Source organism: Dendrobates tinctorius, unplaced genomic scaffold, assembly GCF_039654945.1.
Source record: "Dendrobates tinctorius isolate UK_male_01 unplaced genomic scaffold, ASM3965494v1 ptg000086l, whole genome shotgun sequence".
Taxonomy (NCBI): domain Eukaryota; kingdom Metazoa; phylum Chordata; class Amphibia; order Anura; family Dendrobatidae; genus Dendrobates; species Dendrobates tinctorius.
The window spans coordinates 56,724,696-56,751,807 of NW_027361754.1; the positions used below are offsets into that span (position 1 = coordinate 56,724,696).

General features: G+C 41.1%; 1 protein-coding gene across 2 annotated transcripts; it reads left to right on the forward strand.

The window, feature by feature from the left end:
• Nucleotides 1-813: 813 nt before the first annotated feature.
• SCNN1D (sodium channel epithelial 1 subunit delta) lies at nucleotides 814-25,394 on the forward strand. 2 transcript variants are annotated; one of them, XM_073585427.1, is made up of 12 exons: nucleotides 814-1,131; nucleotides 3,135-3,393; nucleotides 5,833-6,017; nucleotides 8,728-8,837; nucleotides 9,494-9,657; nucleotides 10,419-10,517; nucleotides 11,676-11,793; nucleotides 12,649-12,727; nucleotides 14,396-14,453; nucleotides 14,701-14,756; nucleotides 18,974-19,049; nucleotides 23,735-25,394. In XM_073585427.1, the coding sequence occupies exons 1-12, from the start codon at nucleotides 821-823 to the stop codon at nucleotides 23,984-23,986; spliced, it is 1,767 nt and encodes a 588-aa protein (XP_073441528.1). In that variant the 5' UTR covers nucleotides 814-820; the 3' UTR covers nucleotides 23,987-25,394. The 2 variants fall into 2 exon arrangements, with proteins under 2 accessions (XP_073441528.1, XP_073441529.1); XM_073585428.1 differs by having other exon boundaries at nucleotides 5,833-5,900.
• Nucleotides 25,395-27,112: the final 1,718 nt, after the last annotated feature.

Sequence of the window (27,112 nt, forward strand, 5' to 3'; positions counted from 1 at the left end):
ATTATTTATTTATTTTTTTAAATGGTTACATTTGTTGATTTTCTCATTATATTTATGAATTAGATGAAAATATTTCCACATTTATGTAAAAGTCTTTGTTTCTTATTAATAATGCTCTGCAGCTGCAATAATCATATTGATGCATATACATTACTTGGAAATATGCTCGGGATTCTAGAACAGAAGAACTTGGGTATTCTGGTTACAAGTTAAGCAGCAGTGCTCAATGTCAAGTAGCAGCTGCAAAAGCTAATACAATTTTAAGGTGTATAAAAAGAAAGATGAAAATCCTGTGATCACCGTGTAATTTTATTTCCCCTCTATAAATTACTTATAAGGCCACAAAATAAATATGGGATCCTATTTTAGAATCCATATTTCAAAAAATGTATTGGAAAGTAAGAGTCAGTCCATAGGCAGCAACTATGCTATTACATGGGATGGAAGGTCTTTCCTAGAATAAGAGGTTAGAAAAGTTGGGTTTGTTTACCCTAGAAAAAAAGACGACTTAGAGGAGATTTCATTTACATGTAAGAATACATGTGTGGTCAGTACAAAGAAGGGCGCATGATTTATTCCTTCCAAGGACCAGGGGGCAATCATTACTCGTGGAGTAAAGGCAATTCTGGCATCTAAACAGGAAAGGGTTCTTTACAGTTAGAGCAGTCAGACTGTGGATTGCTCGTCCGGAAGAGGTAATAATGGCAGTGTCTTAAGCATTACCATGTTAAAATAATGCAATATTATAATAATTTCTACAAACATAACGAGGATGGGGATAAATTATGTCTTTATCTTCTTTATGCCAGTGTCTTTCAACATGGAGTCTACAGAGGCAGAAAAATCTGAAGAAGGCTGGCTTGACTTTTATGAATCCTTCACAGACCTATTTGAGTTCTTCTGCGATAACACCACTATCCATGGAACCATCCGACTGAACTGCTCCAGGAGAAATAAAATGAAGACCGGCTTTTGGCTCGTCCTTTTCTGTTGCTCCTTCGGGATGATGTACTGGCAGTTTGGAGAGACTTTCCGTCAGTATTGGTCCTATCCGACTAGTTTAGCCATTCTACTACAAACAAGAAAAAACATCTTTCCCTCCGTCACCGTTTGCAATCTTAACCCTTACAGGTATTTAAGTCACTATTTCTACAAATTATCGGTATGATAGAGTGGCAGATTAGGAGATTGGACATAAAATATAAACCTCATGTGTTAAACTTGGGACAACACAAATTTTGGAGAGAGAACCATAGGAACAAATCCTTAAAATCCTAGTGTAAACTGAACTAAATATACTAACATGGGTCACATCAATATATGCGTGCAGCTAGTAATATGTCTACGAAGTCATCTTAATACATACATTACATACTGCAGAGGGGGCCACAGTGGGATCTTAGGGGGTCCATTTCAATTCTGCATAAACTGCAATTGTCATGACAAGCCTCTGTCGGCCTTTGGAAGACTGTGGTTGCCCATGGGCTCTAATTCCGAAGGCTGCGCTGTGACTGTTCTTAAAGAGAATGCTAATTCTTAAGTATTTTGTTACAAGGGTCCCATGAAAATAGGCTGGCCATAGGTTGTCTTATTGTTAGGACCACCAGGGATCCACATTAATGCACGGATGAATGTGGCAGGGATAATCAAGCATTGGATGATACTTAGTTAAATCAATGTCCTTTTTCACACTTTTGCGCTTCTGGGTAATGAATAAGGTTCTTATATAGGGGGGCCCCTATATTATTTAAAGGGAATCTGTCACCACATTTAACCTATCTAATCTATTATTATGGGCATACAGGTTTAGACTGTTGAAAAAAAAAAGTCCTCACTGAATGTCTCATATCAGATGCCTGGTTGCTGAGAAATCATCTTTTATTACTTTACATAAAAGATCTCTTCCAGGCTCTAGGGTGAACAATGCCAGGAATGTTACTCTGCCTCCAGAGCTTAGTTTACATGAAGGACAGGTACCAGTGTGAGACAAGTAACTAACAGAACAGGAGAAATTACATTTGTCTTTTTGCAAACACATTTTTTGCTTCTCTGAGCTCTTTCTGCTGTATAGCAATATTATTGCAACCCTGTCTGCCGGTGAGTGGAAGCTGAAGCTGAGAGGAACCTGCAGATGTGTCAGATATAATCACACAGAGCTCTGCAGTGAGTTCAGGAGAGCAGAGAGCTGCCATCATAAATTACACTGGTAATCATCACACCGGTAACCATTACACGTCACACTGGTAACACTAGCAACACATCACAATGGTAACACTGGTAACCATTGCACATCACACTGGTAACATTGATAACCATTACACATCATATTGGTAACACTGGTAACCATAACACATCACATTGGTAACTCTCCTTCATGTAAAATAAGCTCTGGAGGCAGAGTAATCTTCCAGACAGCATCCGCCCCAGAGCCTGGAATAGATCATTTATATAAAGTGATAAAAAATGATTTCTCAACAACAAAAAATCTGATATGAGACACACAAGTAAGATTGTTTCCAGCAGTCTATAACCTGTATGCCCATATTAATAGTGTAGATAGGTCAAATGTGATGAGATTCCTTTTAAGAATACCTTAATACAATTTTGCAAATTTTTTTTTTAAACCTGACAACTATTTTAATCTGAGACTTTCTGATGATCAACCATCTGAAAATAAAAAATTTCGTCTAAACATTTTTATGAAAAAAGACATTTTACCACTATCAAGAAGTACAATACGTCACAAAAAACTATCTCAGAATCAGTGGGATCCATTGAAGCATTCCAAAGTTATTACCACATAACGTGCCACTGGTCAGAATAGTAAAATTTGGCCTGGTCATGAAGGTGAAAACAGGTTTGGGGGGTAAAGCGGTTAAAGATACTTTAAAAAGAAAAATCTGTTAATGTGTCAGGCAGTATACAGGGACTGTAAGGTAGGGTGTTTAGAAAAGAATTTACAAAGGTTGGTGGTTTGGAGGACATGGGGACCTGTCAGGTGTTGGTGGACAGCCTCAGCAGTGCCGTGTTCGGTACCTTCTGCTCTCAGGGGCCACCATATCTGTACAAATTTTGATAAATTGAAGCATTATGGCATGCTTGTCTCTGAACAGTTGTATGATGTCTTTTTCCAGGTTTGGCCAAGTTAATGAGTATCTGAACCAGCTGGATCGTATGGCTGAGGAAACACTGAGCACGTTGTACGGTTACAATGCTTCCCTGCATTTACACAAGGACTCGGATATTGTTAATCTTCAAGACATCATGAATAATACAGATATTAAAGACAATGGCAGTTTTCATTTAGACACAAGGATAACTCTGGAACAAATCAATATAGAAGGTGTGAGAGAAAATGCTACAGGAAGGTGGCAAAAAGTGGGATTTAAGCTGGTAAGAGACCATGTTATATCTGCTCCTTATTATTATTGCCAGTGACGACTCAGACAATGTAACTTGAATAAGCTGAGCTGTGCTGAATGTTGAGTAAATTACGAAAGCCATCATTTTACTGTTTCTGTAGCACTTTTCTGGTTGTCTTTGGAAACACAGAGCAGTTTATCTCTAATATCAGACCTGAGACCTATATTGGGCTCAGTTCATAAATACACAAAATGTTTCCGGTTATCCAGAACCAAACACCTAAAATCTCTGATCTGTCATTTGAAGGATCTCAACGTCACCTTAAAGATTCCATTGACTATATGTTCCATAATTGTGTACTTCATCTTGCTCACGTCACGGCTGCGGCGGTAGCCGCCGCCGTTCCAGCAGCGGCGGGGTCCGCCGCTGCCGATACTCACCCGTCCTTGCCTCGCCGCACTATGGCTGCCTCCTCCTCACTTCCGTCCCCCCGGCGCCTGCGGGCCACATGCGCTCGCTCTAGGGCGCGGGCTCTGCGGGTTCCTTAACCCTGCATCGCCCGCTCAGAGCTCTGGCCACCAATCAGACCGCTGCACATGCTATATCAGGCGTCTCCAAGATGGAGGAGACGCCTGATTATCGTGTGCTTTTCCTGCGGTATTCTGGCCAAGTTGTAGGGGCTCTCCCTGCAACTCTACCTCTGTCCTGTACTCCGTACCTCAGTCCTGTACTCCATACCTCAGTCCTGTACTCCGTACCTCAGTCCAGTACTCCGTACCTCAGTCCAGTACTCCGTACCTCTGTCCAGTACTCCGTACCTCTGTCCTGTACTCCGTACCTCTGTCCTGTACTCCGTACCTCAGTCCATTACTCCGTACCTCAGTCCTGTACTCTGCACCTTTGTCCTGTACTCCGTGCCTCAGTACTCCATACCTCAGTCCTGTACTCCATACCTCAGTCCTGTACTCCGTACCTCAGTCCTGTATTCGGTACCTCAGTCCTGTACTCGGTACCTCCGTCCTGTATTCTGTACCTCCGTCCTGTACTCCGTGCCTCGGCCCGGGACTCCATTCTCTGTCCGGTACCCTGCATTCAGTCCAAAACTCCGCCAGCTCCTCTCTTGTCCCTTGAGCCGCCCCTCTTGGTTCTAGCAGTCGCGGTATCTGTCTTCCGAGGGTCTGCCCCTAACGGTCCCTGTATAGGGGTCGGCACCACCTGGCGCGCTCGCCCCCGGGAGCTCCAGTGCCGCGATCCAGAGGGTCCACTCTCGGACGTTACCTTCCCGGTTGTCACAGCTTACATCGTTTGATGGACCTCAACGGTACCTTAGGGATGCCATTGATGTAATGGGGTCAGTAGGGGCTACATCATTGTGTCCATCATTTTCCTGAAAAAAAAATTAGAATTACATGCGCCGCTATTTTTTAATAGATATGTTAAAATTTGAGGTGGAGTCTTTAAGCAGAGCCTCTGCTGCAGATGTGATCCTAACTTTGAAGGGTTATGCTTGTCTTCTTTCTAAAGGCTGCACTGCTCCTCTTCCTTCCGACTTCCTCTTGCTGCGGGGTTTTGAGCTCCTGAAGATTGACAGTTGGGTCCAGTGGCATGGTTGTGGCACTGGTCCAAACTGTGCACTCTCACATGCTGCTAGCCAGGGCCAGGAAAAGTTATTGGGGTGCCCTAGGTAGATGAAGCCAGTGGCACCCATCCCATACTAAATCGATGAGCCCTCAGCCCCCAAGGAAAGGAATGTGTCAGAGACTAAGGTAATAGAACCCCTAACACACTCCTCCTCCAATGGGTCAGAAAACTAGCTCTAATGACCATACGCCTGATGGTTTTTGCCTCTGTCATGTGACAAATACAGTTTTCAACAAAACTATTGGTGATTCTGGTGCCATATTGAACAAATAGTGGTTCTGGTTGGGTATTCATGTACTGATGGTGGTTCTGGTGTGAAATTCCTGTGCTGATGGTGGTTCTGGTGCTGTATTCATGCACTATCAATGGCTTTGATGACAAATGCAAATACAATTGAGTGTGGGTAGGTAACACCAGATGGGGTGCAGGCAAAGAGAGGGGTGAGTGGAATTAGTGACTAACTGCTCCCCTTCGCACCAGCTCCCTGGCCATCACTGTGCTGAATCGCTGCTGCTGGAGGAAGGTGCCGGGTGGCCACAGGCATTCAGTTGGTGCTCATAACAGTTACAGTTCTCCATAGAACTTTATTTCAGGAGAACTTGCAACAGGATACCTGGTTCTGCCTGTAGCTTTTCCACCTCCATGCTCAATAGGAGCTGATAGTTGGTGCTTTTAAAATTCTATGGAAAAGGGAGCAGCTATAGGCAGATACAGACATTCTGCTGCAAGTTCTCCTTAAATGGCAGTTATAATTCTCCATAGACCATTTCCTATCTCAGCACTGAGATAATCTGCGTGCTATATAACCTGTCTGCTCTCCTTTTACAGTGCGACTCTGCTGGCAAAGATTGCTACAACCGTTCCTTCTGGTCGGCAGTGGATGCGTTTCACGAGTGGTACAAGTTCCATTTTATGAACATTATGTCTAAAATCCCTTTGGTCCTTGAAATACCAGATAAGTTGCTGCTGAAGTTTATTTTGACCTGTGACTTTAATGGAGTCATGTGCACTAGGTTTGTTCCCAACATACTTGTATATAAAGATTACGGTGTTCTTATGGGAAAGATTAATTAGTAGATGTAATATAATTTTAATTTTATTTTGGCGCAGTGGAAGACTAATGTGCATGATTTTAAGCATTTACAACTTTCTTCAGCTAAAAACTCGGAAAAAAAATGGTTTAAAGGGAAAAATAAAGAGCATTTTAGATTTTGCACCAAATTCTTGAATCGTGTTTTGAAGGATATGGTGCAAAAAACATCACTGAATACCAAAAGAAGAAAAATGTGTTTTCAATAAATAGTAAATGATGAATCGGAGTCAGAGTTAAAATGTCACCAATAGAGGGAACTTGGGAGACAAGGCATACTGTGTTATAAACAATGTGCAGTATAAACAGTGTGCAATAAGCTCCTAGCTCCCTCTACTGGTGGCTGAAAGAAGTGAAAAAATGTTATGTATCCTTATGGGTATAATGGGTGATTTTGTAGATCTGTATCAAAAAAGGGAGCTCTGGTCAGTATATTAAGGCATTATTCAGCCAAGATTTTATAACCTATTTAGACATATGTTCACATGGGGCAATGACTTTAAGGAAAATTACAATTATTAATTTTATATTAGTAGGTACTAAAAATAAAAAGAAACTAGCTCTTATAGCGAGGGTAAAACATTAATCATGACACTCATCATCCGGCTATCCTGACAGGAGAAATGAACACTAGCTGGTCACTCTTCTCAGGGATGAGCTGATTGTGGGGCACTGGCTTATTGCTGGGGAACACTGGAAAGAGTTTGTGGCAACTTTTGAAGGACAGGGAATGACTTCTCAATTCTTGGGGATTTGACCCGAGAGCAACAACTGATTGGTGTGGAGGTCGACCATGCACATGTCGCCTCCATTCATTCTCTTTGGGACCGCTAGAAAAAGCTGAGCATACAGCTCCTTAGAATAAACGGAGCAGAGGAGCACATATTCGATCCTTGCTCGATTCGGATGGGGCTCTTTAGAGCCCCATTTTTGGGATCTATGAAGATCCTAGCGGTTGATACAAGACCATTTCTAAACTTGGCAAAAATTCTCCCCTTTCAGCTAATCATCATCCCTGGACTTAGTTTTGTATTAAAAAAAACAAAAAAACAAGCCCTGCTGTAATCACCATCCCCGGGTTCACTGATGAGTCTTTTCAACTGCTCTTTGTGTGTGGCATTGGCTACGGCACTGATGTCACGTTGACAGCACAGCAGCCAATAAGCGAGCTCAGCAGCTCTGGCAGAGTAGACGGAGAGCCCTGATCAGAGCCACTGAAATCACTGGTTAGCTGTTGACAGACTCCCCAATGCACCTGGGGACGTTGGAACGAAAATCTCAGAATAAATAACAAGTATAACAATAAAACACATAGATCAGTGCTACCTATGTTCACAGTCCACGTTTATTCCCACACGCAGGATATATGCCAAGGGTTTATGATACATGAAAGCTCGTCTGTGCGGGAACGTGAGCCGTGTGCATGCCCCATAAGAAAAAAGGAGAACTTTTATTGTCCTGTCCGTGAGAAGCGAGTGAGGAAACTTTATAGCAGCACGGATCTCTTTATAGACTAGAAGTCTCAGCATCATTTCTCTGAATATGATAAAGGAAAATGTTTGTGTGTGTACATTTCATTCATTCATTTGTTCTGGATGCATATTAATGCCCAAGATCGGTTTCAACTCACATTTCTGTCTGAAAAGAGGCATCATGGCGAGAGTGATTGTGATGACGCAAGCGTGGAGTAATGCTTGGTTTAATATATGTTGGTAGTGATGGGGACAATCAATATTAAAAAGGGTTTTCTTTCCCACCATAGAAAGTTATGAGGCATCACTAATATATGTAGTCGCATTATGATTGTTAGGGGTCTGCACCAAATACCAGGAACCAAAACTATCTTCATAATGAGGATGGTAATGATGGCGGAGCACCTGGCCATCCATTGCTTTGATTCCTTTGTTTTCAAGAACGGTCGAGGTCCTAAAGGTCATATTATCCACATTTTAGTAACAGAAGATAGTAGTCCTTTAAGCTGAATTTACACCTGTGAACATCATTTTAGTATTTAGGGAAATAATGGTTTTAAAGGGATTCTGTCAGCAGCTTTTTGCTATGTAATCTGATATAGGGGCAGAGACCCTGATTCCAGCGATGCATTACTCACTGGGCTGCGTGTTGTCATTTCAATAAAATCACTGTTTTATCATCAGGAGATTATCACAACAGATCTAGTTGTCTCGTGCCATGTAGTCTTCCTGCTCTGTATAGCCCTGCTCATATCACTGATTGGCAGCTTTCTCTATGAGCGGGGTTATATAGAGCTGAGAATTCGGAGAACTACCAGATCTGCAGTGATTCTATTAAAACGGCAGCAAGCAGCCCAGTAAGTGATACATCGCTGGAAGCAGGGTCTCTGTCCCTACATCATGCTGCTCTTAGATTACATAGCAAAAAAATGGTGACAGATTCCCTTTAAAGAGGCTGCATAAAATGTATTTGCAGTGACTAATGTGTGATATCTACAGCGACACTTTTATAACTTGTGTGACCATAATATAGGTTGCCGTTATTTAAATTAGTAAAATAGATAAAATAAATGTGTATAGTTACCACCCCTATAAAAAGTGTCTTGTGCCATACAATCACTTTTTGTCAATATATTACCGTATCTCTTTTTTCCCCCATAGTAATTACTCTCATTTTCACCACCCAACCTATGGCTCTTGCATTACTATTAATGGAGAAAACATGAATGACAGCAAAACCTTATCAGCGATCAAGCCTGGCAAGATGTCTGGTATGTGTTGCTACAGAGTCTACATGGACATAATGACAGGATTGGAGTACCTGAATACTAGAGGATCATTCTCTTAGCACATACTCAATAATAGACCTCAAAAGGTCCAGCAGAAAAGCACCAAATCTGGAGGTGACTTTGGGGCAAATCATTGCCATCGGGGTCTATTTCTTATGGGATGATTCACATACAACTTACTAGACCTTATGTGTCCAGACTTAGATTACATGCAGAGATTTGCTCATATCCTCCCCAACATGTTTCGCCTAACTGGCTTCATCAGGGGTATGAGACGATAATGATTTATAGATTTAGGGTGGACCCAAGAAAGACCAGGCTGATACTGATGGCATATGTACAGGCAGAGAAGCTATATAATAATGCCATATTACGATTGTGGAAGTGAATTATCTATAGATGCCAAAAAAATGGTGACCTAACCACATCACCATTTTGCTAACTCCCATCGCTCAGAGTTTCCAGGACTTTTAGACCTATAGTATAAGCTCAGAACGGTCATAAATTGGCACACACCTCATTAGTATTGCTAGTACAGATATTGACCAGTCATCTTTCCGATGTGAAAAATTCTCGTTACATTACAGGCATGGCAAGCTTTATTATGCAAAACCTATAGAGTTGTTTTTTTTCTGTAGGACTGACCTTGACGCTAAAAACGGACCAGAATGATAATATGCCCATTCTGTCAAGTGCAGCAGGTGCGAAGGTCATGATTCACAACCCTAACCAATCGCCATTGGCAGAGCATGAAGGATTTGATATATGGCCGGGGACCGAGACTTCTATCAGTATTAGACAGGTTAGTACTTGAACCAAGTTTATGTAGGATTTTTTTTTAATTGGTGACCCACATTCAGGATAAGCCCGTGGGTGCTTCTGTGCACTCTGGTTACTGATGCCGGAGGAAGTGCAGTACAGTGAACTGAAAGCAAAAAATCCCTATACTAAAGAATGTGAGTTAAAACTTTACTTTTATTCTGTCCAAAAAAAAGTAAAAGGAATATCTTATTTCCTAAATTTAAAACCACAAATTGATTATGAAAATCTTTTTTTGGGGATAAGTACTCTCTGTATTGTTAAATGTTAACCCTTTGAATCCTTCCCAGTAAAGTAATACGTCTAGTTCTAATCCATCACTAGATTATATAGCACTGTAGGTCAGTCACAGAATCGCATTTGCTAATTAAAAGAGAGATTTGCTCATATCCTCCCCAACATGTTTCACCTAACTAGCTTCATCAGGGGTATGAGGCGATAATGAGATATAATACACTGTACTATTCTTGCCCATGGGCACTTTTCTTTTAGTGTCCACTCCTGACTTACACATTTGATTTTTTTGTTTTGTTTTTTGTTTTTTCCACGGACATCAATGACAATGTGCATTAAAATTACATTTAATAAATTAAGCAAAGTTTATATTATACACGACTTTATTGAAAAACCATGGCCTCTGTACTACCCATCCTTATAGTGCAAATCTGAAAAATAATTTATGTTATTTTATTTTATACAATGAATGCAACAGTAATTATAATTAATTTGTGTAATTTGTCACAGGATGAGATCACTCGCTTGGGATCTCCGTATAGTGAATGTATCTCAGATGGGAGCAACTTAGACTTCGAACTTCTGTACAATTCATCCTATACACAACAGGTAATTCTAGGCTATTTGTAGGTCAAAAATTATTCAGGTACCAAATACTATAGATTTCAACTTTGAGCAGAGTCATAAGTACAGGGACATTATGGGAGAATGACCAGTTTTATTTGAAAAAAGAGAGCAGCCATTAACTACATCATCAACATGGAGGATAAGAAGGAAGAACACAAACAAACCAGAGAGGTCATGCAATACAGTATTAACAAACTATAACTGTTAACACAGTGCCATCTGCTTTCTGATAAACACAGTCCATCCACCGCATAAGCCTGCAGCTGTTGTATATTCCAACAGTTTCCGCACTCCAGAATCTCAATGATAATCCTTTGACTTCCAATGAAACTGATCCTAGTTTGAGAGTGTGACGACAGTGGGTGGGGACCCACTAAGCCACTGGCTGGGGCTTACCCTGTGGGGACGAAACTAATTTACTACCTGGTCTTCACTAGAGCCTCAAATGGTGAGGATAGGCTTGGGACATTTGGGTAGTCACCAGGTGCCACTTCAGGGGAATCCCCGGGCCTGCAGCAGCTAATGAAAGGATCAGAGGCACAAAACGAAGTGTGCTGAGGGCAAAGACAGAGACATGGTCAGACAGTCCAAGGACAAGGTGTGCAGCACAAGTTCAAAATACAAAGCCGGAGTCAGGAGCAGAGAGGTCAGACAAAATGAGGAAACAAGCTGGGTCAGTAACAGGAGAGTCAAAAGAAACATATACCTAGACGGATTACTAGAGACAAACTGAAAACTAGGAACTTAAGTTCAGGCAAGGTGTGGAGAAGGACACTGTGTAATATATCCCCTCATAGGCCAGGGAATCTTAACTCTGTAAGACACAGCAGGTTAAATTCTTGCAGAGTCTGGCCGTGCTTCCCTATAGCCAGGTGTAGACTCTCCAGCCACATGAGGATGCAGCAGTGCTGGGAGTGCTGCAAGAGGCAGTTCAACCAGATGGCCTGAAGCTGAGAGGAGCAAAGCGGTGAGCGCAGTGAGTAAGATGGCATTGAGAAGGTGTTCAAGTTACCAGCGTGACAGAGAGCCATACAGGGGAAGGGGACTGACGAGAATTTATTCTCTTTATGGAGAGAGACCAGGGGTTATGGTGGTTCGATACAATATAAATTATAATATTAATTCTTTCCTATGCTATAGACTTGTCTACAGTCCTGCTTCCAGCACAAAATGATGGAGACTTGTGGATGTGGGTATTATTTTTATCCGTTGCGTCCTGGGGTGGAATATTGTGATTACAACAAGCATCCTGGATGGGGTAAGTAGTGATGGAATTAAGTGTAGTTTGCATCCATTTAGTAGTGAATATAAGGGTGTGCATAGTCTGGATCATGCTTTTTATAATATTTAGACCTTTATTACATCTAGTTTTTGGCTATATTGGTTGTATGTGTTGTAAGTATTCTGGAACATATACCTAAAATGTGCCCATAGACGACCAAGTTGGAATTTATACTTCGGCACTTGAGACAACATGATGGACACAGCAAGTAAACTTAGACCGCACCATGTACATTCTTTTTTACAATTGGAGTTAATGGCCTATGCTTCTGTTTGCCCGAGGTTTGTATTGGGGTGTACACTGGGAAATACTTCTGTACACCAGCCAAAATTAAGATTTAGAAAAAAAACATAGACAGCAGCATGGTAGAGTAGAATGGAGCTTGACCATTCTAGGTGACGATAAATGTTTTAGACTAAAGTACACCTTTTTATTGCTTGAAGCTTGGAAACCTTCTATTTTTGCTATGACAGAAGTCAACATTGTGGGGTCAAATCCTCAAAGCTTTGATGCCAGCAAAAAAATATTAACTTCTGGCATTTTTATGATGGCTTGAAGCAGCCCTGGAAAAATGGGTGAAGCTGGGAAGGATCTGGGATGGAGCGTGTCTATGTCCATCAATCAAATTCATTAAAGGTCCCCTATTTTTACACCTGGATAGCATTTTTGGTGAAGTGCATGGAGGCGCGTGTCACAGTGGATTTGCGCCAAACTATGATGAAATAGGAGGCAGAGTTCAGACTTCCTACAGAACTGGGGTTTCTGATTTTAGACTACAGTCTGGACAGGCCTGGACCACATATTCTGTTCTCATAACATTCTTCATTTCAGGTCACTGCTTCTATCGGCTGTACGATAAGCTGTTAGATCACAGGCTCGTCTGTTCCAAGAATTGCCCAAAGCAGTGCAGGTAATATTATTGGATCTCTTTATGACTCTATGCACCAGGCGTATGACCGAGGAGAACATATATAACCAGTCTGACAACATGAGATGTTGTATGTGACCATACACAATGCTATGAGCATCACTTGCACATTGATTCCCACCTTTTGTCTTTCAATATATAGATAACCGATAGATTTTGCAACAATTGACTTGAAGCTTTACATTTCCAGAAAACCAACCTCTAGCTTCCGACAACTTCACCGCAGTAAATTCAGCAGAAGCCATATGGGCTCCCTGCTGAGAGGGGACAGAAGTCATTGGTGGCATCTTGGCTCATGCACCCAATTGATAACATCTTCTGGTCCCATGCACATTAGTGAAGTCAGAAGAAGCTGTCAATTTCAGCAATAACAGTCAATCATCTGATGTGTATGGCAGCCTCCCAACACTCGCCTGGCAGATGATGTCCGGGAAATAGAAGGATTGGTCATGCTGAATTTTAGCATTTGATCCTTTTGTTCTCCCAGGAAATAACTTGCCGCCGGAGGTGCATGGCAGCAGCTTACAACCATCTCCCCATTAAAAAAAAAAAAAACAGAGCATGGAGGAAGAATATAAATACTCCCATACACATGAGTATCATAGAATCCTAGGATGTTAGAGTTGGAAGGGACCTCCAGGGTCATTGTGTCCAAACCCCTGCTCAGTGCAGGAGTCACTAAACCATCTCAGACAGATGTCTGTCCAGCCTCTGAAGACCTCCATTGAAGGAGCACTCACCACATCTCACCATTAGATTAGAGTCAGCTGCTGAACTACCAATATCGGTGGGATCGGAGTACAGTTTAATATGTATAGGGGCCTCCCCACTCTCCCCCGAGAAGGAAAGAGAAGATTTGTATTTCTGCCGGCCAATCCTTTTGAACTCCGGGTGATAAGAGTCTGGCAATGACTTTCTGCTAGAGACCCCAGGAGCATGCAGCTGAGCATTCCTGTGTATGGGATAGACAGGGAAGAAAACTGAACGATCAGCCAAACGCTATCTAATGTATATGAGGCCTTCCTTAAGTCATTGCTTTATATTTCCATTCTTTTTTAATGCATTGAAACCTACAGGGACTGCTTTGAATAACCAAAGAGTAAGCAGAAAATATTAACCAGATACTTTATTGTTAGAACACTAAGTGACAAAACAAAAAGAACAAGATAAAAAAACATATACAAGACAAAAATAAAAACAAGGTGAAAAAGAGAGTTGAAGGAACATAAACACCATGAACCATGCATAATCAAGTATCATCAATGTATATATAAAGTGCAAGTGCACTGAAAAATATATGCAAAAATTATAACAGGAGTTGTAAGGAGTAAATAAAACAAGTACATGTGCCAGTCATTGCAAGAAAAAGCATCAGTGAAAACCTGTGTAGATTCTGAGAAAGAAGTGATGGAAGAATGTACTGACCCAGGTTCATGGTGGAAATGCTGCCGCCGTCCCTCACTTCACCATGCGCTTCGCAGGAGCATCCTCATGGAGTGACTTTTTTACTACCACCTAACCCTGCATGTGTTATTCTGCCTTATAAAAAAAATTAATTTCCCCCACCATTTGCTGAACAAGAGCTCAAATTAATAATGGCGTAATTGTTATGTGAATACATGAGAAAATATACGTTTTATACTTTTACAGTGAAACGATGTATCAGCTCTCAGCAGGCTCTGCTAAATGGCCGACGTCTGTATCTAAGGTGAGTACACCAATTTAAAGGGGGAAATGTTATTTGTTTTCTTATTTCCAATGCTTTTAACAATTTTTGGAAAAGTTTAGGGAAGCAGAGGACCTGCTATAATGACATCACTATCCTCTCAAAGGAGGAACTGAGTGCAGAGATCTCCATGATATGCAATGATGATATATTATGTATGTAATAGAGCACCTTCTATCCTGGCTCGATATCTGTAGTATATGTCACATAAATCTGTCTCTTGTTTCAGGATTGGGTCACAGGGTTATTATCCCTGAAGTCGGGCTATAACAGAACCAGTAGAAGGTAAAGTGTAATATTCCCAATATTTCTACTTACATAGTTACCGTTACACTCATGGAAATATAAATGGAGCGCCCCCTAGGGCCGTGGGTTACTTGGTACCGGGCCGGTGTCTTAAAGGGGATGTGTCACAGTGGCAGTGACCCGGTCTGTGGCCCTGGGCATCCAATGAAAGGAGAATATTTACAAGGGATAATAAAGAGTTTGTAATAAAGTGTTCATGACACCACCTGTGGTTTCTGGTCAGAGGTAACCAGCACTGCAGTGCAGATCCTCCAGGACTGATGGAGTGATGCAGCAGAGATGGAATAGCTCTCCACAGGCAGAGATTTTGGTCCCAGGGCAGTAGTGAAGGAAAATATGTTGGATTTTGTGGTGATAGATGTAGCAGTGCTGAGTAGGTGTTGCAGAAAGAATTCAGTAGACACAGCTGAGTGCAGTTCCAAAGCTTTACTCACAGTTCTCAAGAGCCGTCGATGCCCGCTTGATGCTGCGTCCTCCAGGTGAGGGGTCCAGCAAACTTCCAGGCAGATGGAGAACACATTTCCAGAACTCCCTTCAGTGTGTTCCTTTCCTTGCCGACTCACTGTGCTGATTTCCTCCCTCCTATCCAGCACCTTTATAAACAGTGTCCCAAGCCAGCAGACTCGGATCTTGGCGGGAACAACCTCTAGGTCCCTGGATCCTATGTGTCTGCCTTTTCATCGATGTATTTGTGGATTTGGCTGCAGCACTTGCAATGCTCAGAGCCTCTGGTTTATCTAGCTGAGTCCGTTGTCCACTCCACTAGTTTTAGGGCCAGTCCCTATACTGCGACCTGATCCCTCCACCCAACCTTAGCCGGCGTGGAACGTGCCCCATGGACAGTATGGTCGCTGTACCGTGCCTCTAGGATCCCTTCCCTCTTCAAGGAGCTTCCTTTAGTCTTTTCCTTCCCAGCAGCTCCTCTGACGAGGAGCTGCTTCAGCATACATCTGTTACTTTCACTTTCTCCTCACGTTCCGACTAACACTCTCTTCTCCCGCTCTCTACTTACTAGCTCCACCAACCTCCCAACACCCTTTACCACCCAGGCAAGGTGAAGATCCTCCTCCCATAGGGAACATCCAGATGCCCTGCTGCTATAGGGTGTGTGTTGGGTGCAGGTGTTAGAGTACTGTCATGTGCCTCCACCTTACCTGGGAAGTGGGATACCACACCTCTGGATGAGATGCAGTACCTCTGTGGCGACTGAACCCTCAGGGGCGCCACATAATAAAGGACTATAATGTCACAGATTCGTCCACGAATCAGCCTGTCCAGTCAAGTTGTTAAAAATACTTATGCTCTTTATTCTTTTTTTTTTTTTTTACTTTTTTTGGAACTAAAAGCAACAGCAATTCCATCGTTGTCTTTTTCCAGAACTCATTTTTACTATATGTGGAAGAAATAGTGTTAGGCTTTGCACCCATGTTGCATTTTTGCCGTGAAAAATGCAGCTTTTTTCTGTCCCTTCAAAGTGAATGACATTTCAGAAAACTTTTGAACCAGGGTCCTGGACCACCACTACCAAGTTATTGCTTAAATGCCTCATTGATGCTGCTTGGGTCTATATATGCTCCATCTCCCTAAAAACAATAACACAAATCAATCAAATATATCTCTTAGAGAAAACATACGATATATGGTAATTGTCTATACAGGATAATACACTATATAAGGGACAAATAATACAACCACCAGACCGCAACCACTACCATTTTCCACCAAAACTACAGTACTATGTCTAATATCACCATCATACAGTGACCATATAAAGGACGATATAAGCTATGCAGACCTTATTGCTGTACAGGTAAATCCAGTGACTCTCACGTATCGTCTTCTCTAATTATAGTCGTTCATTTTTCTTCTTCATCCAACCCAGATCATCATGACGCATGGCTCTAGAGAATCTTTGGCTGGTCGCTTTTCCAGCCCTCTCCTCATGGATGGTTTCAGACCAATAACTTTTTTAATTTTCCATCAAGGGCTTGTTTTTTGTATTGTCCTGTCTTCTTTTTCTCATGGCAGGGCTTAAAGGGAATCTGTCAGCAGGTTTTTGCTATTTAAACTGTGCGCAACAAAATGTAGGGGCAAAGATCCTAATTCCAGCTATGCGTCTCTTACTAGGCTGTGAGCTGTTGTTTAAAATCAGTGTTTAATCAGCGGGAAATTATCACTAGAGGACTAGTTGTCTTGTGCCTTCCAGTCCTCTTTCTGTGTGTAACCACGCCCCCATCACTGATTAGCAGCTTCTTGCCTATGCACGGTGTACACAGAAAGCTGCCAATCAGTGTTGTGGGTGGGGTTTACACAACTCAGCATTCTGAGCAGTGCTACATCGGCAGCAGAGAAAACAGTGATTTTATCAAAACATCAAAACTGCATCAAGCAGCCGAGCAAAGGACACTGCTGGAATCAGGGTCTCTGCCTCTACATCATACTGCTCTCAGATTACATAGCAAGACTTGTTCACAAATTCCCTTTAGTAGGAATACCAGAATGACAGACCTGCAGTGCTTCTTTAGGCTCCAGGGTTGCCTTGGCTACCCATTGACACCCACATTGGCCCTTTACACATTACACCTAAGGGGTAAAACCAGCTGCATTGGAGTCATTTAACATTCAGTGAGTATATGAGCCACATGATAATATTGTTTACGCAGTGGATGGATGGATGGATGGCAGGCCGAAAGTGTTGGCACTCCTGAAATTGTTCCAGAAAAGGAAGTATTCCTCCCAGAAAATTATTGCAATTACACTTTTTTTTATACACGTGTTTACTTCCTTCATGTGTATTGGAGCAACACACAAAAAAAAACACAGAAAAAAAAGGCATATGGGACATTTTTGCATACTAAACCCCAAAGATGGGCAGGACAAAATTGTTGGCACCTTTCCAAAAAAAGGGATTAAGCAGCTTTGTTTGAAGCATATGATGCTCGTTCAAACTCACCTGTGGCAAGTAACAGGTGGTGGACAATATGAAAGTCCCACCTGAAACCAGATAAAAAGGGAAAAAGTTGACTAAATCTTTGCATTGTGTGTCTGTGTGTGCGCCACACTTTGCGGTGCGCAGCATAATCAAGAAATTTCAGAACCCATGGCATTGTAGCTCTTTTCTCTCTAGACAGAAATGGCAGAGAAAAATTGATGAAAGGTTGCAACGCAGGATAGACTTGATGGTTTATAAGCAGCCTCAATCAAGTTCCAAAGAAATTCAAGATGTCTTGCAGGCTCAGGGAGCATCAATATCAAAGCAAACTATCCGTCGACATTTGAATGAAATGATATGTCAGGAGACCCAGGAGGACCCCACTGCTGACACAGAGACATAAAAAAGATAGACTACAGTAAGCCAAAATTCCTCTTGGAAAGCATAACACCATGATAGAGTTTTCTGGTAAAGCACATCATTCTACTGTTTACGAGAATGGAATGAGGCTTACAAAGAAAAGAACACCGTATCTACAACAAAGATGTTTTGATGTGTCTGGCACTGGGTGCCTTGGCTGTGTGCAAGGCATCATGAAATCTGAAGATCACCAAAGGATTTTGGGCCGCAGTGTAGTACCCAGTGTCAGAAAGCTGGGTTTGTGTCCTAGGTCATGGGTCTTCCAGCAGGACAATGACCCCAAATATCATTTAAGAAGAACCAAGAAATAGATGGAAACAAAACGCTGGAGAAGTGTCAGCAATGAGTCCGGATCTAAATCTCTTTCATCATCTGTGGAAGATCTTAAAATTGCTGATGGGAGAAGACGCCCTCCAAATATGAGACCTGGCGCAGTTTGCAAAATACCAGTTGTGAGGTGCAGGAAGCTTGTTGATGTATATAGGAAGCGATTGATTGCAGTTATTTATTCCAAAGGGTGTGCAACCAAATATTAAGTTGAGGGTGTCAACAATTTTGTCTGGCCCATTTTTTGGGTTTTGTCTGAAATTATGTCCATTTTGAATTTTTCTCATTTTTTTGTGTTGTTCGACAACACACAAAGCAGATAAACATAGGTATGTATAATAGAACATGTGTATGTAAGTGCAATAATTTTCTGGAAGAAATACTTCATTTTCTGGAACATTTTCAAAGGTGCCAACAATTTCAGCCATGACTGTAGATAAATAGATTCTTTCTATAGATTTATATTCCAATAAGATTCTAGAATAATAAATGATTCTTTTACTCTCATCCTGCCTAGAAATGATATTGCAAGACTTAATGTATATTTCCAAGAACTGGGTCTTCGGTCATTTGATGAAACGCCTGCAATAAATGTAAGTACTCAGAGAATATTGGAGATTCATTGTAGAAAGTTCTGCAGCGGAAAATCAGTTTAACCCCTTAATCCCATATGACGTACTATCCCGTCCATGTGCCCTGGGACTTAATTCCTAGGGACTGGATAGTACGTCATAGCGATCAGCGGCGCTCACGTGGTGAGCGCCGCTGATCGCGGCCGGGTGTCAGCTGATTATCACAGCTGACACCCGGCACAATGTGTCAGGGGCGGTCACGGACCTCCCCCGACACGTTAACCCCTTGTACACCACGATGAATCACGATCGCGGTGTACCAGGGGTTAAAGGGAAGCATCGGCAGGGAGGGGGCTCCCTCCGTGCTTCCCTGAGCCCCCCACGGCAGCGCAATGTGCAGCGCTGCTGCGGGGGGTTCTTTCCCTACAGGCCCCCGGATCCAAGATGGCGACGGGGACCCTCGGGGGCCTGTAGGGAGCTGACTTCCTCACTGCCTGCAAAGCGCAGGCATGAGGAAGTCTGCGTCTATACCTGTGACAGATCGCTGATCTGTCACAGAGATCTGTGATGTGACAGATCAGCGATCTGTCACAGGACAGTGATGTCCCACCTGGGACAATGTAATAAAGTTAAAAAAAAAATTAAAAAAGTGTGAAAATAATTTAAAAAAAATCGCTAAATAAATTAGTAAAAAAAAAAAAAATATTCCCCAATAAATTCATTTTTTGAAAATAAAAAAAAGAAAACAATAAAAGTACACATATTTGGTATAGCCGCGTCCGTAACGACCCGCCCTATAAAACTGTCCCATTAGTTAACCCCTTTAGCGAACCCCTTAAAAAATAAAAAACGAAGCAAAAAATAATGATTTAATATCATACCGCCGAACAAAAAGTGCAATAACGCGCAATCAAAAAGACGCATATAAATATCCATGGTACCGCTGAAAACGTCAGCTTGTCCCGCAAAAAACGAGCCGCAATACAGCGTCATCCGCAAAAAAATAAAGTTATAGCTCGCTGAATAAAGCGATGCAAAAATAATTATTTTTTATATAAAATAGTTTTCATTGCATAAAACCGAAAAAACATAAAAAAAGACCTAAATGAGGTATCGCTGTAACCGTACTGACCCGAAGAATAAAACCGCTTTATTAATTTTACCGCACGCAGAACGGTGTAAACGCACCACCCAAAAGAAATTCATGAAACGCTGGTTTTTGTTCATTCTGAGTCCCAAACATCGGAATAAAAAGCGATCAAAAAATGTCACGTGCCCGAACATGATACCAATAAAAACGTCAACTCGTCCCGCAAAAAATAAGACCTCACATGACTCGGTGGGTCAAAATATGGAAAAATTATAGCTCTCAATATGTGGTGATGCAAAAACTATTTTTACAATAAAAAGCGTCTTTTAGCGTGTGACAGCTGCCAAACATAAAAACCGCCATAAATAGTAAATCAAACCCCCCGTTATCACCCCCTTAGTTAGGGAAAAATAATAGGGTTAGGGTTGGGGCTAGGGCTAGGGTTAGGGCTGAGATTAGGGTTAGGGGTGTGTTGGGGTTAGGGTTGGAGTTAGAATTGGGGGTTTCCACTGTTTTGGCACATCAGGTGCTCTCCAAATAGAACATGGCGTCTGATCTCAATTCCAGCCAATTCTGCGTTGAAAAAGTTAAATGGTGCTCCATCCCTTCCAAGCTCTGCCATGCGCCCAAACAGTGTTTACCCCCGCATATAGGGTATCAGCATACTCAGGACAAATTGCAAAACAACTTTTGGGGTCCAATTTCTCCTGTTACCCTTAGGAAAATAAAATATTGGGGGCAAAAATATAATTTTTGTGGAAAAAAATGATTTTTTATTTTCACGCCCAGGCGTTATAAACTTCTGTGAAGCACTTGGGGGTTCAAAGTGCTCACCACACATCTAGATAAGTTCCGGGGGGGTCTAGTTCCCAAAATGGGGTCACTTGTGGGGAGTTTCAATAGTTTAGGTTCATCAGGGGCTCTCCAAACGCACATGACACCCACAGACCATTCCATCAAAGTCTGCATTCCAAAACATCACTACTTCCCTTCTGAGCCCCGACGTGTGCCCATACAGTAGTTTTCTCCCACTTATGAGGTATCAGCGTACTCAGGACAAATTGGACAACAACTTTTGGGGTCCAATTTCTCCTGTTACCCTTGGGAAAATAAAAAAAATGGGGACTAAAAGATCATGTTTGTGGAAAAAATACGATTTTTTTATTTTCACGCCCGGCGTTATAAACTTCTGTGAAGCACTGGGGGGTTCAAAGTGCTCACCACACATCTCGATAAGTTCCGTGGGGGGTCTAGTTTCCAAAATGGTGTCATTTGTGGGGGGTTTCTACTGTTTTGGTACATCAGGGGCTTTCCAAACGCGACATGGTGTCCGATCTCAATTCCAGCCAAAAACGTCAAATGGCGCTGCTTCCCTTCTGAGCTCTGCCATGCGCCCAAATTTTTTTTTTCCTTGCTCAGCATGGTTTGGGAGACCCCACCCCTCTCTTGTGTGACATGCACATAAATGAGCTGTCTTGCACCACGAGCCCATACTTGGAGGCGCCTGTCTGTATCCTGTCCATTTAGACACTGTTCACATGTTCAGGTTTTGAATACATTAGATAGGGATTGCTCCGTGAAGGGTTACCGTGACGAGGTGGAGCAGCTTGGTGTACATTTTTTGCAATAAACATATCGACTAAATACCCTGTATTTGTTATCCAGCACTTGCTGATTACTGTCAAATTTTTACTGCAGAGTATTTTTGCAAATTTGTCATTTTGTGTTTTCTTGTTGTGCTTCATGCGCCCAAATAGTGGTTTACCCCCACATGTGGGGTATCAGCGCACTCAGGGCAAATTGCGCAATAACTTTTAGGGTCCTGTTACCCTTGGAAAAATAAGAATTGAGGGTGAAAAGATCATTTTTGTGGAAAAAATATGATTTTTTAATTGTACGGCTGTATGTTATAAACTTCTGTGAAGCCCTTGGGGGTTCAAAGTTCTCACCACACATCTAGATAAGTTCCTTGGGGGGTCTAGTTTCCAAAATGGTGTCATTTGTGGGGGATTTCCACTGTTTTGGTACATCAGGGGTTTTCCAATCGCGACATGGTGTCCGATCTCAATTCCAGCCAAAAACGTCAAATGGCGCTGCTTCCCTTCCAAGCTCTGCCATGCGCCCAAATAGTCATTTACACCCACATATGGGGTATTATCGTACTCAGGACAAATTGCACAATAACTTTTAGGGTCCTGTTACCCTTGGGAAAATAAAAATTGGGGGTGAAAAGATCATTTTTGTGGAAAAATTATGATTTTTTAATTGTACCGCTGTACGTTATAAACTTCTGTGAAGCCCTTGTGTGTTCAAAGTTCTCACCACATATCTAGATAAGTTCCTTGGGGGGTCTAGTTTCCAAAATGGTGTCACTTGTGGGGGGTTTCCACTGTTTAGGTACATCAGGGGCTCTCCAAACGCGACATGGCGTCCGATCTGAATTCCAGTCAATTTTGCATTGAAAAAGTCAAACGGCGCTCCTTCCCTTCTGAGGTCTGCCATGCGCCGAAACAGTGGTTCCCCCCCAGATATCAGGTATCAGCGTACTCAGGACAAATTGCACAATAACTTTTGCAGTCCAATTTCTCCTGTTACCCTTGGTAAAATAAAAAAATTGAACCTGAAGTATTTTTTTTGTGAAAAAAAGTTAAATGTTCATTTTTTTAAAATATTCAAAAAATTCCTGTGACGCACCTAAAGGGTTAATAAACTTCTTGAATGTGGTTTTGAGCACCTTAAGGGGTGCAGTTTTTAGAATGGTGTCACTTTTGGGTATTTTCTATCATATAGACCCCTCAAAGTGGCTTCAAATGTGATGTGGTCCGTAAAAATAAAATGATGTTGCAAAAATGAGAAATCGCTGGTCAATTTTTAACCCTTATAACTTCCTAACAAAAAAAATTTTGGTTCCAAAATTGCGCTGACGTAAAGTAAACATGTGGGAAATGTTACTTATCAAGTTTTTTGTGTGCCATATCTCTGTGATTTAATGGCATAAAAATTCAAAGTTGGAAAATTGCGAAATTTTCAAAATTTTCGCCAAATTTCCATTTTTTTCACAAATAAACGCAAGTTATATGAATGAAATTTTACCGCTAACATGAAGTACAATATGTCACGAGAAAACAATGTCAGAATCACCGGGGTCCATGGAAGCGTTTCAGAGTTATTACCTCATAAAGGGACAATGGTCAGAATTGTAAAAATTGTCCCGGTCATGAACGTGCAAACCACCCTTGGGGCTTAAGGGGTTAAGTTATGTAAAAGAATGATTTTAAATACAAATCACATGGATTTCTGCCATCCCCATTCAGAATATCTGCTGCATGGAATTATAACCTGTCTTAGTTATAAAGCTTGATTTTAGATGTCTCTACAGTAGTAATACTGTATCTGTCTGTATTCTTCAACCTGAAGAGGCAGTTATACTTACTATGAACTTCCATATCAAATTAGCAATATAATCATTTTTTTTTCTTCATATTTTCAACCAAACTAATTTTAAAGTCGCTTCATTTTTTAGATTCCTTAGGACAGTGGTTGCAAAGTTGAGCATAGTCTTTAAAAACAAAAACATTGCAACCACTAACTAACCAGTTTAAATTTGTCTTTATAGATTCACAACCTGCTTTCTACTATGGGAAACCAGTGGAGCTTTTGGTTTGGATCTTCAGTGCTGTCAGTGGTAGAGATCGCAGAGTTGATGTTAGACGTCGGTGCCATGTTGATCATTGTTGGCTACAGGAAGTACGGCAGGAAAAAGGAGGAAGATAAAAATGTGAATGTATACGTCATCCCCGCAGATGGTTCATCAGACCCTGATGGAAAAACTTTGCCTACTCCGCAAGTGCAAGAGAGACTTATATGAATTTCCCTCTCGTTCATACAGTTGTTCTTTGAAAGTTGCCTTCAGTAACGCCGTGTGGACTGGATTCCGAATTCTAAAACAAAATGACTCACTTTTTTTGTACGTATGGAGACCTATAAGGAGCAAAAGTTGAGTTTATATAAAAGTTTAATAAATGGTATAATTAGGGTTTCATTTCCCAGCACTTTGGTGGAGATGAGAACGGCACCATTTTCGGTCTTTTTCTTATGGTCCTTGTACTTCTAATATACCCAGGCTATGACTGAACATCTCGTTGGTCAATCCTCTTCAACACCTTCATGAATCGCCATTGGGAACCCATAGGTTGTCACTAAAAACCTGCTATATCTAATAAAGAGGAAGCAAAATAGAATACCAAATACACGTTAATTCTACAGGCAGTCCCCTGGCCCTGTTCCAACTTGAATACAACTTTGGGTTATGAATAAACCTCCAGTCGCTATCCAGAACATAACCTGAATTTGCAGTCAAGTTGGAACAGGACTAAGAAAAAACAAACTAGCACTCACCTCATCACTGACTTTTTAGGCCATTCGGCAGCTCGTTTCCTCTTCTTTGTTTCGTAGCGTGCCGCATCCCAAGTCTCTTCGCTATTGGCCAGAATTTCCGGTTAAGTCCATGCCCTAGATGTCAGTACACATCCTAATATCGTGACATTGACTTTGCAATGTTATGACGCACAGTGACATGGACACATTCAGAAATCCTGGTCTATAGTGAAAAGTCTGGATATGTGGCTCGAGATAGTGGAAAGAAGAGGACAGGAAGGCGGGTCATGAGCAGCGGGGAGATCAAAGAGGTGAGTGCTTAGGTATAAAGGGTGTTTTTTTAATATCTGACGTTCGTAACTATGAGTTTTATGTAAGTCAGAAGTTCGTAAGTTGGGGACTGCCTGTATATGTAAAAGTGTATCCATATCACAAAAATTAAATCAAAGAGTAACAGAGCAAATAACAGAATGGGTGAATAAATGAGAAAATATTCCATTTTTTTATGCTGCTGTGTATGGGATAAGTTCGCTAAGATTTGCTACATTGCATTTCCATATTTTAGAGTTGCTCCTCAGGAAATCCCGGTTATTTTGAAACGTTGGGAGTCCAAAGGTGCCTAAAAGTTAAATCATAAATAGGAAAAGAAAAACTATTAAATTATTTTCTGCTCGCAAAGGCTTAAATAATGTGAGGATAATCCATAATATAGGATATGGAGCTGGGCAGCTAATGATATGAACATCTCTTGAACTTTATATGCCGATGTCCGATGTAAGCACATTCGCTTAGTACATGTCACCTTCTCCACATTATCAGAATATCTTTTCCAGCAGGTACCCTTTGTTCTTCTTTGTCCTTGGCATGGTTCCTGTACTATAAAATTATCATAACTATGACCACACCTCAGCAATCTCTTCTTTATCCACCGGGAACCAGAGCTGACCAGTTATTAGAAATCTCAAGTCCAACAACATTTTTGGGTGTATTTTGTCCTGCGTTAAATGTTAACCAGCTCTTTAGAGCTTACTCTTTTTTTTTCCCAAGACATTAATGATGTTCCGAGACGTAGTTAACAAGCCTTAATGTTACTTAGTTGATTATATCTCTTTGACCGATGTGATAAAAATATTATTTGTGCTATTTTTTTGGTTGCATTCTACTGGGTCACCTGCGGAAAGTCAACCATAGGAAGAATCCATCTGCAAAGCAACCAATATCAGATTTCAAAAGGATGTTGACTATATTGTTTTAGTCTATGGGACTTAAATGTGTATTCCCATCTCCAAGATCCTATCTCAGTATGTACTAGGTGTAATAATAATATAAGCAAATACCTCCAATTAGAAATGTAGTATAGTTCTTCTGATTAGCTATGTCTCTTACCGCATGAGCAGGGCATTGCAGTAGCTTAGATATCCATGGTTACAACCACTAATAACTAACTAACTGTCACTATGAGTGGTCGTAACCATGGATAAGTAAGCTACTTTGGAATACCCCACACATGTGGTAGGTGACATAGCTAATCAGAAGAACTGTACTACATTTCTAATTGGAGGTATTTGTTAATATTGTTATTATTACATCTACTACAAACTGTGATAGGATCTTGGAGATGGGAAAACCCTTTAATGCCATAGTAAAGGAATTATAAAATATTCTTGGTCATTGGACAGGCACCACAAAGTTTAAAAAAGCATTTATGAAAATCTCTAGACATCCACTGAAAAGTTCAATATTTCTATTCCAGTTTAAAATGGAGAAGGGTGAGACTGAGAGGGGGGGGTAGAAGTTTTGTGGCCCTACAAAATTTTGATCTCAGTGCCCCATATTTCGCAACTGGTTCAATGTGACAGATTCCCTTTGAAAGACCTCAATCCAAAATGAAATGTGAATATTTCACATGCTTTTATAATATTTCTTTTAACCAGAAGAATCATTTAAGTAGTTGTGCCCAATCTTTCCCCTGCTTCTGGATTTCTGACATTCTATAAAAAGTTAGTCCCAATATATTGGATTAGCAAAAGTGAGATTAAACAAATTTTTCTATTTTTCTTTCTTTTGTTAAGTTGCAATACATAAGTTGATCTACCTCATCATAAATCTTCCTTTATCTAGATAAAATGTGTATATGTAAATTGTCCGGAATGTCATTTCACATAGAAATATATATATTTATCACAAAATCATATTGATTGTCTAGTATTTTCCCTCTTCCATTCTTCTTATACTGTAATGTACAGGTATGTAATATTTACAGACATTTTGATAAAATGTATAACTTGTGGTGTAAAAATAAACTGATTTATGTGATTATTGCTCTGGGTCTCGCTGTTACATGAAAACTTGTGTGTAATTCAATTTGAATGCAATCATTGGGGATACAAAATCCATCTTTGCGTTGCCTATTTACAGGAGTGGACACTGACAGCCAAGGGAAGCTTTGCAGAACGTGTGTCTGTCCCCTCCCATATACACAAATACATATACAGTCATATGGAAAAGTTTGGGCACCCCTATTAATGTTAACCTTTTTTCTTTATAACAATTTTGGTTTTTGCAACAGCTATTTCAGTTTCATATATCTAATAACTGATGGACTCAGTTATATTTC

What these genes read in the sequence shown, in the direction of transcription:
- SCNN1D (XM_073585427.1), top strand. Translation starts at nt 821, where the DNA reads ATGGAGTCTACAGAGGCAGAAAAATCTGAAGAAGGCTGGCTTGACTTT. An exon ending in CTTCTATCAGTATTAGACAG is followed by an intron (nt 9,658 to 10,418) that starts GTTAGTACTTGA and finishes AATTTGTCACAG; the next exon opens with GATGAGATCACTCGCTTGGG. An exon ending in TATAACAGAACCAGTAGAAG is followed by an intron (nt 14,757 to 18,973) that starts GTAAAGTGTAAT and finishes CATCCTGCCTAG; the next exon opens with AAATGATATTGCAAGACTTA.